This window comes from Vulpes lagopus, chromosome 12, assembly GCF_018345385.1.
Source record: "Vulpes lagopus strain Blue_001 chromosome 12, ASM1834538v1, whole genome shotgun sequence".
NCBI classification, from domain to species: Eukaryota; Metazoa; Chordata; class Mammalia; order Carnivora; family Canidae; genus Vulpes; species Vulpes lagopus.
The window spans coordinates 55,665,379-55,681,662 of NC_054835.1; the positions used below are offsets into that span (position 1 = coordinate 55,665,379).

The window sequence follows — 16,284 nt, forward strand, 5'->3', positions numbered from 1 at the left end:
GGGGCTGCTCAGGGACAGCTCTGGGCTGGACAAGGGGTGGAAAAAGTTCCCTGTCCCAAAGGATGTCAAACTCACCAGGCCCAGAGTTAACACTGGTTTATCTGTCCAATAACAGGGCTGACCGGGCAGTACCAGGCAGGGAGAGCAGCAGGCTCAGGCAGAGGTGTCAAAGAGGCGATCGATCATGTCGCCCACCTGCTCCACGCGGTACTTGATGTACTTCTCAGGGTTCTTGGTGAACGGCACGCTGCCATACCTGCCCAGGCACTGAGGTCAGGGGCAGCCTGGCCAGCCCCCCAGCTCCACTGCAGCCTAAGGTGCTCCTGACAGGCTGCCCCTGAGAGATGTCCCTTTCTGGCCCCACAGCAAAGCCCACGGCCCTGGGTCTGCCACCCACACCCTCACGCCCCTCTGTGTGTTCCTGTAGAAGAGAAGAGCAGAGACCCAGCAGGGGAAGCACGGGGCCCAGGGCTGGGAAGGTGGAGACAAAGGGCTCACCTGTGCAGAAAGGCCCCGTACGTCTCCCTGACGATGTTTTTCTGAGCTTGGCGAATCTTGTCTCTCTGCTCCATGTCAGGAATAGCCCAGGCCTTCTGGATCTTGCACAATTCTTCGAGGCCATCATTGAAACCCTGGCCACCAAAAAAGTGGAAATGGGAGTGACCCAAAGATAAAGACTATGGGTCCGTGTCCCTGCAATAGCAGCAGGAAGCAGTGGAGGTGGTGGGGGGGGGGGGGGGGTGAGCAGGGAAGACCCCAACTCACCTTGAAACGCTCTTTGATCATCTGTCGCTCCTTGTCCCTCAGCTGGGGGTGGCGAGAGAGGGCAGAGAAAGTGTTCCTCAGAGCAGATCTGCCCTGCCACTGGCTCCTTCCCCAAACACCCAAGCCTGGGCCTGGCCCTTCTTCTGGATACCATCATGGCCACAGGCAGGCATCGTTTGCTCATCCCAGCAGGATGCTTGTCCATTTTTTTTCCCCAGAGACATGACACAAAGTATCACATCTGCTAGACACCCCTTCCCAGCCCAGGCCTTCCGCCCACCTTGACTCCGGGTTGGAATACAGGTAGATTCTTCTCAGAGATGTAGTCAGTCACCTTTAACCAGCTGTCAGGTGGGGAGAGAGGCAGAAGGCAGAGGAGGGACAGCCTCAGGCTGCTGCCTCTTTCCAGGGGCTGGTTTGTGTTGTTTTTTAAATCTACTAGGGGAGGGGAGGTCAACGATCCATGGGGGTCAGAACTCAGCAGAGCACAGTGAGATTTCTCCTTGGGAAAAGAAAATGTTCAAGCTGCTGGCTTTTAAAATTAAGAACAGGAAACAACATTCAATAAATTGAACAAATAACTAGCAGCTATGCCTCACATCGATCTCCTGGAGAATAAAGATGGAGAAGCAGATGAGGAAGAAAGAAGCAGAAGACAGACAAAGCAAGGAGGAGGGAGACCACTTACAGGAAGAAACACACAAACCAAGGAGAAACAGGGGCAAGGAGCAGAGGGAGCCCTGGGGGCGAGGAACAGAAGGAGCTCTGAAGGACGGGTGAGGAGCAGTGGGAGCACTACAGAGCGAGGCTCAGGAAGTTTGAGTGTTCTTACAACCTTGCTCTTTGCTTGGCCTCACATCCCCACACCTCTGATACACAGTTTTTTGAATCTTTTTAGCCTGCACCCTTGACACACCACCCTCTAGAGAGGCTGGCCATAGCAGCCCCTAGGGAACAGGTGGTGGTAGGGAGGGGCTTCCCCTCCACCTGGTCAGTGTGGTGAAACAGCAAGGGGAGCACTGAGTCCATAGGGGAGCAGTTCCCCATTCCTGACCCCACTCGTAATGAGGTTTGGACAGGAAGAGTGAGTGAAGGACACAAGCATGGAAGTAATGGGGGGGAGGCACGGTGGAGGCCCACCTCCGCTGGTAGGTCTGGATCTGCTGCTCAATGTGCTCCCGGTAGGAGCGTTCAGCAGTCTTCTGGGTCACAGCCACCAGCTGGATCAGCTCAGACCTGGGGCGGGGGTAAGGAGGGAGCAGAGGAGGGCCGCATTGGCTCTTGGGGCCCAAGGGTAGCGAGCCTCCGCAGCAGCACCAGCGGGAGGCCTGCCTTATGCCTGTGCCCCAGGTCCTAGGACTCCAGGGGGTCAAGGGCTGCCCTCCCCACCTGGCCAGGCAGAGGGTGCAGGCAGCCCTGGGAGGGAGGCAGGCAGGAGGGCAGGCAGAAGGGAGGGAGGCAGTGTGGGAGGACAGGCAGGGGGGCAGGTAGGCGCAGGCCCCTGCAGCCACTCACTTCTCCAGGGCCTTGAGGATGTAGTTGTAGTTGTTGTGCAGAAAGATGGCGCTCAGAGCTGGGTCCTCATACACTTTGGACTTGCTCAGGAGGTTCAGCTGCAGGTTGCCCAGGACTTTACCTGCACAGGGAGGGTGTGGCTACATCCACGGGCAGTCTGACTTAAATGACCTAGTCCTGTCCCAAGAGCCTTGTCCTTCCCAACTCCAGACTCCACAAGCCTCAGGAGCCCTCTGCCCACAGCCCAGCTCAGCCCCTAAACTGGAAGTTAGGCTGCGATTCCAAAGGTGAGGCACGGGGAGGCTCAGGAGAGCACTGGGAATAGCAGGAGGGCACAGAGGAAGGAAGGGAAACGCCAGTGGAGGTGGGCAGGTGGGCGCGGGGGGCTGCCGGCCAGCCAGAGAGCACTCACAGATATACGTGCTTAGCAGGCGCTTGCTGAACTCGGAGCTGTAGCTGGTGGCTGAAGAGCTGGTCTCTGGGAGAGGAGAGGCCTGTCACTGCAGCCATGGCAGCAGCCAGGACCCTCTCTGGCCTTCCCTCAGCCCCTGGAGCAGCTGTGGAAACTTTGGGGTGGGGAGTGGGGCCCTGAGCCTTCCTCAGGCAGACTGGACGCAGAACGGGGAAGGGGTTGGGTTGGTCTGCTGAGCTGCCAAGCTCCCACCTGCTGCAGGAGCACCCCCTGGGCAGCCTCTTCCTGGAGCCCAGGGCAAGCCCCTCTATGGTGATAGGTGGCAGGATTAATGAGCTGGCCCATGATCAGCAGGAAGGCTGGGGGCACAGGAGTAGGACACCCCTTGCCCCCCAACCCCAACTAACGCAAGGTGCTCTCTATAAGGTCCACTTATCCCATTTGTGAACAGCAGGGTCTCAGAGTGGGCTCCCCATAGCCTTTCCCCTTTCTCCCCCACTTCCCACAACCTCCTCTACCGGGCCCCTCCGGACAAACAGAAGGCCAAGGAGGTGGGGGGGAGTATATGGGGAGGGAGGGGGCAGGCACTAGGCTAGCCTGGAGGGTGCAGCCAGCCCTGCTGGGAGCTGAGAGAGTTGGGAGCGCCCCAGAGAAACCCACGTCCCCTCTGATCCCCGCTCCCAACAGGTCCTGAGTCTGTCTGGGTGCCTCTGTCCCTAAGGAATCTCACCCATGGGGTTTCAGAGGGGTAGGATGGGGCTGTAGAGCCCTGCTGCTTACCTCGGGGGTCTAAAGGAATATTGTATGTGTCCCCAAGAACTACGGAGTGAAAGGCAGTGCACTCAGAGGGGAAGGGGAGACAAAGAAGGGAGAAAGACGCAAAGTGCAAACACAGGTTAGCAACCGTGTCCCCGAGCAAGCAGACCCCTCCCCGTGACAGCCAGAACACAGACAGCAGGACACACCCAGGCTGCGCCCCGGAAGGTGAGGGAGCACGCAGCGAAGTGGGGATCTAGAGAACCGCAGGCCAGAGGCCGCTCCTGGCTCCCTCGCCCCCAAAATGGAGGGAGGGGGAGGGCCCGGGGGCCCCAACAAGTTGGGTTGGGTCTTGGTGCTCAGAAATGCCAACCTCCTTCCATGCCAACCTCCCCAGCTCCAATGCCAGGGCAGCAGTCAGTGGGAAGACACCCGGCTGGCCCTGAGGCGCCAGCCCACGGAACGGTCAGCTGTGTGAGACTAATCGGGAGGACAGGCGAACCCAAGAGCAGATGGAGAAATGCGGAAGGAGGGGCGAGGCAGGCAGGGCATCTTCGAACCAGGGAGTGCCACTCTCCAGAGCGAGGACGGTGGAAGGAGCGAGAAGGGAGGGAGGTCGGGTCAGGAAAGGCACAGTCAAACCCCACTTCACAGAGCCGGAGGAAATCTCTCCCAGAGGTGGCCAGTAACCCTGTGTCTCCAGACAAGAGGGAGGAGTGGGGTATGGGGAGGGGGCCCCACTGGGAGGTGCCAAGTACCTTGGGAGGCCAGCATCGCCCCGGCTGTCTCTTGGAAGTCCAGGAGTTGCTGTAGAAAGAGGATGGCCTGTGTGGGGAGAAAACAGGTCCAGGGAAAAGGTCAAGGGCAGGACCTTAGGGTCAGATCACCTCCCAAACACACCCCCTCGGACCGTTTCAGGGCAAGTGCAGGGCCTGGGGTCTGCCAAGGGAAGAGTGGTTGCAAGCTTCCTGCCCTGAATGATCCAGTCTACTGGAGACATGAAATACTTTGCCATCCATCCTGCCACAAGCTCTGGGCCAGGATGGGTCCCTCCCCTCCCCAGGCAACCCGGGGCAGCACCTACATTGCTTGTGAGCTCATGCACGGTGCCATCCTTGGGCATGTTGTATTCCTTGTCTGGATCATTCTGTGGAAAAAACAGTCCCAACTTCCTGAACCTGCTTCCAAGGCCTTGTGCTCCACCCCGGGGCCCAGGCAGTCTGCACCCGATGCCACCTCCTGGAAGAGAGGTGTTGGGGTGCCCCTCAGGCACACAGGTGAGAGATGGGACAGGAAAAATGGGGCAGCAGCCTCACCCCTCAGAGGCTCTGGAGCCCCCTGGGTATTGACTAGCAGCACAGCCAGCCTCCCAAGGGCTCTCTGGGTGGCCTGGTTTCCGCAGGAGCCCCTGAGGCAGGCCCCTGGGGGTCCTGCCCACAGTTCTAGGGCCGCAGATGGAGAGGGAGAGCACCTTGATGTTGTCGGCAAAGTCCTCCAATGCCTTGGCTCCAACTGTCTCCATGGAGGTGATGAGGCCGGGCAGCTTGTTCTTGGTGCTGGCAGCTGTACCCTAAGGACGCACATGGCTGCAGAGCTGAGCCTGGCTCCCCTCCAGCTGCCTCCCTGCCCCTCACTGCAGGGCTCCCCCTCCTGTTCGGCTACCCTATGAGTGTGTGCCTACATCTGGGGCCCCGTGTAGAAGCTGCTTCCGTTCACCTTCTGACCGGAGGCGTGAAGGCAGAGAAGCTGCACCCCTTGGGAGGCCATGCCAGGCAGCACAATTCCTCCTCCCTGTGTCCCCGGGTCTTCCTACCCACATACCTGGAGCACCTGGTCAAACTCGGGCTTCGTCTGCTTGAGGTGCCGCAGGATGGGGAAGACAGTGAGTACGGCAGAGAAGTCGTGTCGGATGATGGCCTTGCGGGCAGCAGACACGATGTTCTCCCCTTCGAGCATCAGCCCGTCCAGTGCATCCTGGGAGAGCATGGCAAGGATGCGGCTCACAGGGGGACAGAGGGGTACGAGTGGCTTCCCAGGGGCCTCTGCCTCAGCAAGGGGCAGCAATGGGGAGGAATCCCCGCCCGCCTACACACACACACAGTGGAGGTGGTGGCTCTAGTTGAAGGCTACAGGACAACAGGTCTGTCCCAAACATGAGCTTCTGTGGTGGCAGCTTCTGCTGGGGCATCTGGTCAGGACCCAGGAGCAGGGTGGGGGCGGGGCAGCACCTGGATCAGAGAGTCAAATGTCTTTTTCTGATGGTGCTCAGGGATGACGTCCATCAGCAGCTGGTACTCGCTCTGGGCCAACTTGACGAAGGCACTGACACAGTGAATGTAGGCGTCGGTCTCCACGTCCAGCGTGTCGTCTCTCCCTGGAGGGACAGCAGTGCCCCTGAGCTGCTGGCCTACGGGAAGCCGCTCTCCCTGCTGGGTCTCCCCAGCTCCTGGCCTGTAGCTCGGGCCGGCAGGAGATGGGGAGGAGGAGGACTATTCTGGCAGAAAGCTGAGAGGATTCCAGCAGGCCTGACTGTTTCAAAAGGAAAAACAGGGCTGAATCCAGCCTTTGTCCTGGCTTCATTTTCAGCTCTGCTGGACAGTGTTTACGTCCCAGAGCATCAGCTACTAAAGGTGGTAGGGAGATCGATGAGGGGATAAAGAGGGAAGAGCCCTAAATCGGCTTCCTAGCCACGGTATGCCTGACCCCAGGACTTAGGATTCTGAACTGCACCAGAAAGAGGGTGGCCAGGGTGGGCGAGAGGCAGTGCCTGCCTCAAGGGCCGGGCACTGTGGTCACCCATCTGAGAAAATGCTAGGTCACTGAGGGCAGTTCTCAGCCCCACCAGACCTTCTGGAATGTCTAAGAAGGCAGTGGTGGGCTATGGCCTATGAGGCTAGCTGGCACAGGGTCACACTCTGAGAAGAGGCAATGTGAGTCCCAGAAAGGGAGGGCTCCTGGCTGGTCAGCTGGCTCAAAAGGAGACCGGGACCCACTAGTGGAGGCTGGGGCAGGGGGCACCCGCAGGCAACCTGGTCCCATAAGCAAAGGAACGGGCTCCGAGTCAGAGCTTTAGAGCTGTTGGTGGAGTCAGATGTCAGGGCTCCCTGCCCGCCAGGGAGCCGCCGTCCAAGTAGCGGCGACTTCTCCCCTTGGCCCAGGCCCTGAGAGCCAGGCATACACTCCCATCTGGAGAGAGACAAGGAGACCTAGTGCCCAAAAGAGAGACTTGAGAGAGAGAGAGGCAAACAGGCCTGGCTCATCCTCAGAGCGGAGCCCTCCGGGGACTGTTGCCAAGGCAGCGGCGGCTGCCCTCGGGCTGGGCTGCGGTACTCACCAGCCAGCGGCCCGTGCTTGTCGTTCAGGGCCTCGGACAGGTGCTTAACTCGGAAATCATGCTCGTGACCTAGCAAGACGTCGGCCGCACAGACACAAGCAGCGTTTATCCAGGGGCCGGGTGGGCTGCCCCTCGGGGCCGGGGAAGAAGCCCTCAACCTCCAGGAGGGGATGTGAGATGGGGGTGTGAGAAGGGCCCTGGGAGGGGGCTCTGAGGCCCTCCTCTGCCTCGGACCACCTTGGGAACAGCCATTTCAAGCCTGACTCGCAGTGTCCCAGACCGTCCTTGGGAGCTGGTTCTCCAAGCCCAAGGCCAAGAGAAAGCCTGCGGGACGACCAAGGAGGGTTCTGGAGAGTTTCTGGCAGCTCCAGAGGATCTGATGCTCGGCCCCAGGGGGTTTACCCACCTCACCATATTTGGGGAGAGACCCAGTTAGAGTAATGTCACTGCTCAGTGAAACGGGACAGCCTCCTTTTGTTCCCCAGGGTTATTCTTTGGAAGGAGGGTCAGGTCCACCAGGGCAGGGCTGTCCCTCCTCTGATAGGAGATAAGGAGGGACCCGGCCTACAGGCTGCCCATCCCCTTTGTGGCACACCGGAGGCCTAGGCCGGCTTGGTCCTGCCACTGCTGGTCTGAGCGTGAAAGGGCTGCCCATGACAAAGAACTTTCTCTGAGTTCAAATAGAAGACAAGGACAGAGACGGGGAGGGAGGGAGTAGGAAGCCTCAGGGAGGGCAGAGCTGCCGTCAGCCCCAGGACCAGGCCGAGGCCACGACACCTGCCCCTGTGGCCATCTGGAACGAGCAGCACCAGGGACCTGCTGTTCCCACCCCTGCTCCCCTCTCAGGAACTCTCCCACGGCCCTCCTGGGGGCTTGGAGGCTCTGCCCTGCCACGAGAGTGGACACATGGTGGAGGAGGAGGGAACAGGAGAACACAGGGTGATTACCTTCCAGAGGAATGAGGTTAGAGCCCCCCTTTTTCCCATCTAGACCATGCTGGGAATACTGTTTCAGAAGGTTCTGAGCCTTACGGATCGTCCCTGTCACCAGAGCCACACAGAGAGGAGACAAGAAGACCTAGGAAATGAGTGAGAGAAAACAGCAGCAGGCCTCCACCTGCCCCCCCGAGCCCCGGCCCTGGCCCCCCAACAGTGAGCATGCCCACACGCCATCTCTCCAGCAGGCCCCTTCCAGGACCCCCGGAGGCGCTGCAGATGGACAGGAGGGAACGGGCCCAGGTCATGCCCCACACGGGGCTCCTGATTCTGCTACTGACCCTCGTTGCTCTGGATTTGAGTTCTCTTTAGGAAGTGCAGCAGGTGAAGGAGATGAGATGGGCAAAGATCCATCGGGAGAAGCCAAAAATAAAAGACACCACTGAGTGGCAGTTAAGGCCGAACAGACCAGGGCTCAGGACGGAGGTGCTGGTGACGAAGCTCTCCCACCTGGAGAGCACAGCCAGGTTGGCGGAGTCTGGGGACCCCCTGGCCCGGCCCCGAAACGCCAGGCAGGGTTCCCCGGGCATGCTCAGTGTTGGGACGTGGACAAATGGAGGAGGTCAACAGAACGCAGAACCCGGGAGTTGGTGAGACGGGACTGAGCTTCTTGGGAGAGCGGTGCCTGAGACAGAAGGCCTGGAGACCCTGAGGCAGCCTGGCCCCACGCACCAAAGCGACCCGAACCCCCAAAGCAATCGGAACAAACTCAAAAGCTCGGTTGGGGTTAACAGAAGCCACCACACAGAGCCGGAGGAGGCAGGATAGTAGAGAGGGGGGCATGCTCCCGGCATGGGGGAAAAAAACAACAGTTAGTATCACGAGTGAAATCAACACAAACAAAACCACAGCGCCTACAGCCCCCGGGGTCAGCCACCTCGGTGGGAACGAGACCTTGCAGGGCAGAAAATGGGGGATATAAAATAGTATTTAAAATAGCCGAGGACAGCTGCCTTGTTGATAAAATGTATTGGGAGCAGGGAGGAGGCCCCACGTGTAACCCTGGTTCGTCTCCCCTGGAGACTCCTGTGTCCCCGCAGCTGTCTCTGAACACAGTGAGGCTGTCCGAGTCCTGGCAGCACCCCAAAAAATTGGGGCGGGGAGGGGCAAGATCTGTGACAGCTCCTTGTTCTGTTTGGACCACGTGACAATTAGCTACTAATGACCAAGTTCAGGGCCCAGGCTCAGCATCTGTCTCCTGTGTTCTCCCCATTCAGCCAGCGGTCCTGCTAATGAGCAAATCGGATTCCTGCCCCACAGCCCCAGCACACGGGCCTGGGGAAGGCTGGCTGGCGTGGACATGGGTGACAAATGCTGATGGGGTGGCCGCCAAACCCATCAGGTGCCCAGTGACCACAGACGCTGACATTGGGATTAGATTACTGGTCCACTGAGGCCTCGCTGCTCCCCACCTCCGAGCCAGGAGCGGATGTGCCAGGGGCCTGGCTCCCTGGTTCTCTAACATCAGCCCTGATGCACTGGCTGCTGACAGCTCTTGAGACTCTGCAGAGACCAGGGATCCTCACAGCCTGAGTCTTCCTCTAGAACCCACGAGCCAAGGACAGATGAGACCCCCTGTGAGCCCCGCCATGGCCAGCCAACACTCTGGGGGCAGTGCAGACCAGTCGGGGGCCCCCTGTGGGCCTGTCAGAGAAGAGATGGGAAAGAGGGCACAGGCCAGCTGAGGCAGGCTGCTTCACAGCCTCATGGAGGAAGACTGCCCCGCCCAAAGCACAGAGGCATAGGAACAGACCTACTGTGTGCCGGCAGCTGTGGCCCAGCAGGCTGGCTCAGCACAGTCACTATTGGGAGCAGGTTTTCTAGGTGACAGCCAGGATACCCACGCTGGAGGAAGGAGGTGGTGTGTCTCTGCTGGGGCCCCCAAGGGCAGCCTCTACGCTACCATTTCTCCAAACCCCAACTAAAGGCCTGAGTGGGAGCAGGTGCTTGCTGAGGGGCACAGGGAAGAGACACTTAAACACAACCTGCTATCACGAGGGACAGGTCCCACAGGCTACAGTGGGCAGTGTACACAGTGTACACAGCTCAGCAGTGTCAGCTATGGTGGCAGCAGCCCCTTACTTGTGACATCCTAGCCTCTCCTGCAGCTGAGGACAACAGCTCCTCAGTAGCCCAAGACAGCCACGCTCGCCAGGCCGTGGCTGACACACAAGGACATTTCCCCCGGAGCACAGAGCCTTAGCGGGCAGACAGGGCCCTGCTAGGTGCTTTCTGTCCTGCGTACCTACAGTTGGGGTCACCATGAGGACCAGCTCTGGACGGGCCGACACTGCTAACCCCAAGGTGGCTGAAAGTAATGCAGGTCCCATGCAGCCTCCTTGCTGGGGCTTAAAGGGCCGGGATGGGGGGCTCACCTGGCCTCTTGAGGGGCTTCTTGGTGGGCGTGTCTTTCCTCTTATTGGGGATAGCAGGGGAGTAGGGAACCCCAGAGGAGGAACTACTCTTCCGGAAATGCTCCTTCAGGCCCTTGATGGAGCGGTCTAGCTGGCTGGAGCGAATCTGGTAGTAGACATTCATGAAATCTGAGGAGAAAGGGGATGACAGAGCTATGGCAGCTGGGGTCCCTGCCTCTGCCTTGCTAGGGGAACCTCACTTTCCCCTCTAGGTGCCGGGTGCAGAGCGGGAGTAGAGCCCACTATTTCAGTTGCTAACTCATGCCTAGCATCTGCTATGGCTCCCAGCCACCCACATACCCTGGTCCCAAATCAAGTCGTCTTAAAGGGAAAATACCCCTCAATAGAATGGCTAATTAAGTTTTGAAGGTAAAGTTCTTTTAAATAAAAGAAATACATAAAAAATTAGAGGATGCCTGGGTGGCTCAGTCGGTTGCGTGTGCGACTCTTGGTTTTAGCTCAGGGTTGTGAGACTGAGCCCCACGTTAGGCTCCGCACTCAATGGGGAGTCTGCTTAACACTCTCTCCTTCTGCTCCTTCCCACTGCATGCATGCTCTCTCTCTGTTTGGACACTTCTGTTTGGACACTTCTACCTGATAGTCACATCTTTGAGAAAACAGCCAAAGAACTCCCTATGTAAGAAAAGCAATCCATACAAGTATGCTCACTGCAGCACTGTTTATCAATACTGGAAAACTGGAGAATCCAAAAATGCAAATGAACAAGGACACACTACATTTCCGCAGTTCCCATCCAATGCGTCTCTAGGAGCCCCATGAAAAAAACGGGCCAAAACACAGGGGCTCTGGCTGAAGGCCGCTGAGGGGTCTGGAGGCTGTCTGATGGCCTCCCTCTTCTCCCAAGGGAGCCCCTAAAACTGCCGTGGACGCATTCATAGCTGTCACATAAGCTGTAGGTTTATTGCTCATATATCATTTCGTATTGAACTTCTACTTATTAAAAAACACCCAGGTAGATTAAAGAAATAAAGGGGAGAAAAGCCCACTTGGTCTGGCCCTGCCCCCCGAGGTCCTCTCACCTTGGTTGCGGCCGTATTCCACCAGCCAGCGGGAAATGCGGATCACGTCCTGGAGCACTCCCTCGGGCAGGTGCTCCAGGGGTACCTCCTCCTGGACCTCCAGCTCATCTTCGCCACTGATCAGATCCAGGATGAGCACAGGGGACACGACCTTACTGTGCCTGGTCATCAGGCTGCGGAACTCGGACTCCAGCGACTCCTTCCCCCGCTCGAATAGCAGCTTCTGCAGGGAGGACGGGAGGAAGGAAGCGAGAGGGTCCAGGGCTGCTTCAGCATTCAGCTGGCCCCTCCTCTGCCCTCATATCCTTTAACCCAGAGAAGAAACACCAGGAAGCCCTCCTTGCTTATGTCTTTGCCTCACATTCTCTTAAAATGTATGTTCACAGGTGCAACTCAAAGTGCTTCACAAATACCAGCCGATGAACATCCCACTGAGCCATTAATCTGTCTTCTTGTTAGGAAAGGGTTTGCAAAAGAAAAAAATAGACAAATCGGGAGATCCCTGGGTGGCTCAGTGGTTTAGCGCCTGCCTTCGGCCCAGGGCATGATTCTGGAGTCCCGGAATCGGGTCCCACATTGGGCTCCCTGCATGGAGCCTGCTTCTCCCTCTGCCTGTGTCTCTGCTTCTGTGTGTGTGTGTGTGTGTGTGTGTGTGATGAATAAATAAATAAAATTAAAAAAAAATAGACAAATCGAACCATGTCAAGTGAAAAACTTTTGTTCAGTGAATGACACCATCAAAAAAGTGAAAAGATGACCTAACGGATGAGAGAAAACACTCACAAATTATCTATCTGGTAAGAAGCAGGTAGCCAGAACATACAAGAGAAGGGAAAACATCTGTCCACACAAAACAGGATCCGTGAGGATTCATAGCAACATTATTTGTAATCGCCAAAAAGTGCAGTGTCCATCAAGTGGTGCATGTGGTCCATCCACACAATTCGACATGCTCAGCCATAGCAAGGAATGAAGCACTGACACACATCACCATGTGCCTAAACCTTCAAAACATTATGCTCAAGGGCACCTGGGGGGCTCAGTCAATGAAGTGTCTGCCTTCGGCTCAGGTCATGATCTGGGGTCCTGGGATCGAGTCCAGCACTGGGCTCCCTGTGCTCGGTGCTTCTCCCTCTCCTCCTCCCTACTCATGCTCTCTCTCTCTCTCTCTCAAATGAATAAATAAAATCTTTTAAAAAACACATTATGGTAGGTCAAAGAAGGTGGACACAAAAGGTCACACATTACATGATACCATTCACAGGAGAAGCCCAGAATGGACAAATCTGGAGAAACAGAGTAGACCATGGACTAGCAGGGGCACGTGACTGGGGAGAAGAGCAGAGGGGAGTGGCTGCCAGTAGGTTCAGGGCTCTTGTTTGGGTAATGGAAGTGTTCTCAAATTGGTTCCAGTGTTGTCGTGCAACTCCATGATTATACTAGAACCACTGAATTGCATCCTTTAAATGAGCAATTGTTATGGTATGTGAATTATATTTCAATAAATAATTATATCTCAATAAAGATATTTCAAACACGAGAGAGGAAGGAGTTGGACCATCTCTGATTGAACGAGGAGGACATCCTCTTGAGACCTCTGGCTCACGTGTTCTGTATTCTGTCTCCACCCTAGCCCCATGCCCAAGTTCTAGTATAGCTCTTCACTCTACAATCCAAACTTAGCAATGAGCCCCAAAACAAAGTTGTCCAGTCCCTGACACCCCAATTGCAAGACAGGCCCTCCACCCATGTGCTGCAGTGCACTGATGACACTGGTGTGTCCCCATTGGTGACTGGTGTTCCAAGGTACTGATCCTGCCAATCCTCCAGGCAAGGAGAAAGGACCTTGGGTGGCCAGAAACCACTGGCTGGTTACCAGTTCACCCCAGTGTGACATACGAATGTCCTCACTTCCATCACAAACCCCGATGGGAGAAATGTTGGGAAGTACTGCTCTAAGCAAAAGCTTTCTGGGTTTGAGAAAGGCCAGGTTCCCATCTGCGTATCTCACTTACTTCCTGTTTTGGGCAAGACGCATACTTGGGGTGAGAACTGTAGTGCCAACAGGAAGGTGTGCTGGGTGACTGGGTCTGAGTTGACCCTTCCTCTACTGTTCTTCCCGCTTTGGGAGGTCTGAGGCTCTGCTCCTACCACTTCTCGGGTCTGCATTCTCCCCTTTTCCTGGTGCCTTGAGACAACCTCACTTTCTAGCCTTACCCCATTCTGCTCTGGTCACCTGCTAACTCTAATACTTAAACACAAAGTTGTAAAACAAAGAAATCAAACATGAAAGCACGAATGCAGGTTCTGAGAACAACCAAATTCATAGAGATATAAAGGAGAATGATGCTTGCCAGGGGCTGGGGAAAAGGTGGAATGGGAGTTAAATGTTTAGTGGGCAAAAGTTTCATTCTGGGAAGATGGAAGGAGTTCTGGAGATGGATGGGGGTGGCAGGTGTACAACGTGAATGTACTTAATGCCACTGCTCACTTAAAAATGATTAAAATGGCAAATTTTATATTATGTATTTTGTACCACAACAGAAAAAAACACAAATGAATGTATAAAGCTCAAATATGAAATTTATATTGGATGTGTAATTTAGTTTAAATTATAAAAACATAATAAAAATATGTATCTATAATTTCAAAGGCAGAAGTCTTCATGCCTGCAGTATGCATACCGCATTGCCTACAACTGTTTCTTCTACTAGGTTCTCCTTTAAGCTGGCCCTGTGTCCCTCATGAGACCAGGGCAGGGCCTGGTGTCCCCAAACCTCCCACATTCACCCACGGGCCTCTCACCACTTTGTTGAGCTCTGGACTGTCTGGGCTATTGTCCTGGAAATACTCCACAGCCTTCTGAATCTTGGCCATGCTCCCCAGGTACTCTTCCAGCCTGCCTGTAGGGCTGTGAAGGCAAAGAGCTGCATCAGCCTGGGCAGATGGAAGATGAAGAAGAAGGACCAAGAGAATGGAATCTAGAAGGGAAGAGAATTAACACAACGGATTCTGGGCTCAAATATATTCAAAAGCCTAGCGTTGTCACTGGCCCAAGAGGTGTTGGCAACGTGACCCTCTGGCCCTAGCTCACCCCTCCCTGATGATTTTCTCAGTGTCACTGGCCACATGGTAGTAGCTGATGACATGGTCCAGGCAGGACAGAGTCTTCTCAACATTCTCCTGCAGCCGCTGCAGGTTCTCAGTCTGCTTGTGCACAGGGATGATGGAGTTCTCTAGCTTCATAAGGCGACTTTCAAAGGATGACAGGATAGACACCTGCAGGGGGACAGCCCAGTCTCAGGACTTGGGGTTGTCCCAGGACTGCTTCCACCCACCCACAAGCTCTTCGACATCTGCAGCCTTTCCTCTGGTTTTCTAGATAATAATTCGTCCATGAGGGGAGGGAGACGGTGTCCTTGTTCACCACTGTATCCCCAGCACTTACCATGTGCACAGCACAAAGGAGGTGGTCCAAGTAAAGTGGAGGAAGTTTGACTTGAAGGCAAGCCACACAGCAAATGGAACTCATTCTAAGATAACCACCCAGGATAGCTTCCCTTCCACCCTTTGAAGCTAAATCTCAACTTCACTTCTCTTGGAAGCTTTCCTAGCCTGAACAAGAAGTAGTTTCATACAGAGTCGCCTCAAATGCATTGCTAGTACCTTCAAAACCCTCTCTCTCTCTCGGCCAATCTCATTAGATAAGGACTAAGACTTGATGATTGTATTCCTGGGCACATACCCAGTTTGCAACTACTCAATTTGAGCTTTTCCAGTCTCCTCTAGAAATAAGAAAGGAAATTCCTATTTGCTGAGCACCTGTTATTGACCAAGTACTATGCAAGATGCACTCCCAAACATTGGCTCCTATGACCTTCACAGCCACACCGGGAGTTGGCATCGCTGCTTCTAGTAGGTGAGTTAACTGAAGCTCAGAGTTACCTACCTGTCAGGAGCCACACACAAATACAGGGAGAGGCGAGGACCAGATCCCAGCTCTGTTTGATTTCAAAGCTCCTTCGACCCCTAAAGCCCTCTGAGGTGAAGGCTGAGTTTTCTCTGCCCTTAGTCATCGCAAAATCTCAGGCCACTCCTGCCCTCTGGTCATCACCCGAGGTGAGGATGGCGCACGACCGGTACCCAGCCCACCTAAGTCAGTGTCGCTAAGGGTTTGTGTTAGGAGATAAGGAAGAATGGAGAGCCTGTGCAGAAAGCGGAAAGTCTGCACCAGCAGGGGCTGCGGCATCCTCAGTGATGGGGCAGAAAAGGCCAAGGGAGCTAGGTAAGAGACACCCTACACATTACCAGCATCGCGACCCGGGTTCGAACCCCCGGGCCTTACGCAAAAACGGCCTGTCCGCCCCTCCCACCCGAGGGGTTACTCACCATGTTTTTGGTGAGCTGGTCGCTCTTCTCCAGGCTGTCTCGGATGAAGGACAGCGTCTCCTCCTCCTGGGGGAAGCGGAGGTGAGCGGACCACAAGAAGCCCGAGGCTAAAGAACACCGCGTCTCACCCCGCGGCCTCGCCCCCAACGCCCCAACAGAGGGTGCTCCCTCCCAACCCTGCCTCCTCCCAGAGCAGATGCCCTGGCCCGGACCTTGGTGCCTTCCCTCACCTGCTCCCCAGCCTCACCTGCTTCAGCTTGTCCTCGATCTCCCGCCGCCGGGCGGACGCCTCCTGCGGGGGGATCATCGTCTCGGCCCAGAGGCTCCCACCGCCCTGTGCCTTGTCTCTCTGTGTGCCCTCTCGGCTCCCGTCCCGGCCACACCCACTTCCGCCTTTGGCCCCACCCAGTGGCGCGCTAGTCGTGCCATATTGGGAGTGGCAGGCGGAACTGGATAACGGATCTGGGCAAGTGGCCATCTTGGGTGTGGCAAGTGCGGGTTCCCTGTATTGTCAGAGAAGGTTCGCAAGTAGCTGGACGGCTGGAGCTCACTTGCGGTCTCCGTGTGAAGACTCGCCCATTTGACAAAGGCTGCTGGGGAAGGACACAAGCTTATTTCACTAGATCGCATTTTGTGTCCAGGCGCGGATGTCGCGTTCCCCGCA

General features: G+C 56.0%; 1 protein-coding gene across 11 annotated transcripts; it reads right to left on the minus strand.

Moving 5' to 3' along the window:
• Window positions 1–81: 81 nt before the first annotated feature.
• Window positions 82–15,985, minus strand: EXOC7 (exocyst complex component 7). 11 transcript variants are annotated; one of them, XM_041726205.1, is made up of 22 exons: window positions 15,868–15,985; window positions 15,621–15,686; window positions 14,326–14,510; window positions 14,037–14,142; window positions 11,232–11,454; window positions 10,153–10,320; window positions 7,730–7,822; window positions 6,783–6,851; window positions 5,677–5,822; window positions 5,270–5,422; window positions 4,920–5,018; window positions 4,533–4,595; window positions 4,207–4,273; window positions 3,822–4,022; window positions 3,473–3,511; window positions 2,693–2,758; window positions 2,281–2,401; window positions 1,906–2,001; window positions 1,046–1,109; window positions 766–807; window positions 499–632; window positions 82–256 (listed from the first exon to the last, which is right to left on the minus strand). In XM_041726205.1, exons 1-22 carry the CDS (start codon window positions 15,925–15,927, stop codon window positions 154–156), a joined length of 2,364 nt encoding a protein of 787 aa, XP_041582139.1. In that variant the 5' UTR covers window positions 15,928–15,985; the 3' UTR covers window positions 82–153. The 11 variants fall into 11 exon arrangements, with proteins under 11 accessions (XP_041582139.1, XP_041582141.1, XP_041582140.1 ...); XM_041726207.1 differs by lacking the exon at window positions 7,730–7,822; XM_041726206.1 differs by lacking the exon at window positions 6,783–6,851.
• Window positions 15,986–16,284: the final 299 nt, after the last annotated feature.

Coding starts and splice junctions, on each gene's coding strand:
- EXOC7 (XM_041726205.1), bottom strand. CDS start 15,927: ATGATCCCCCCGCAGGAGGCGTCCGCCCGGCGGCGGGAGATCGAGGAC. Junction 11,455..14,036: donor GTCCAGAGCTCAACAAAGTG/GTGAGAGGCCCG, acceptor TCCTCCCTGCAG/AAGCTGCTATTCGAGCGGGG. Junction 7,823..10,152: donor GAAGCCCCTCAAGAGGCCAG/GTGAGCCCCCCA, acceptor CTCTGGTGACAG/GGACGATCCGTAAGGCTCAG.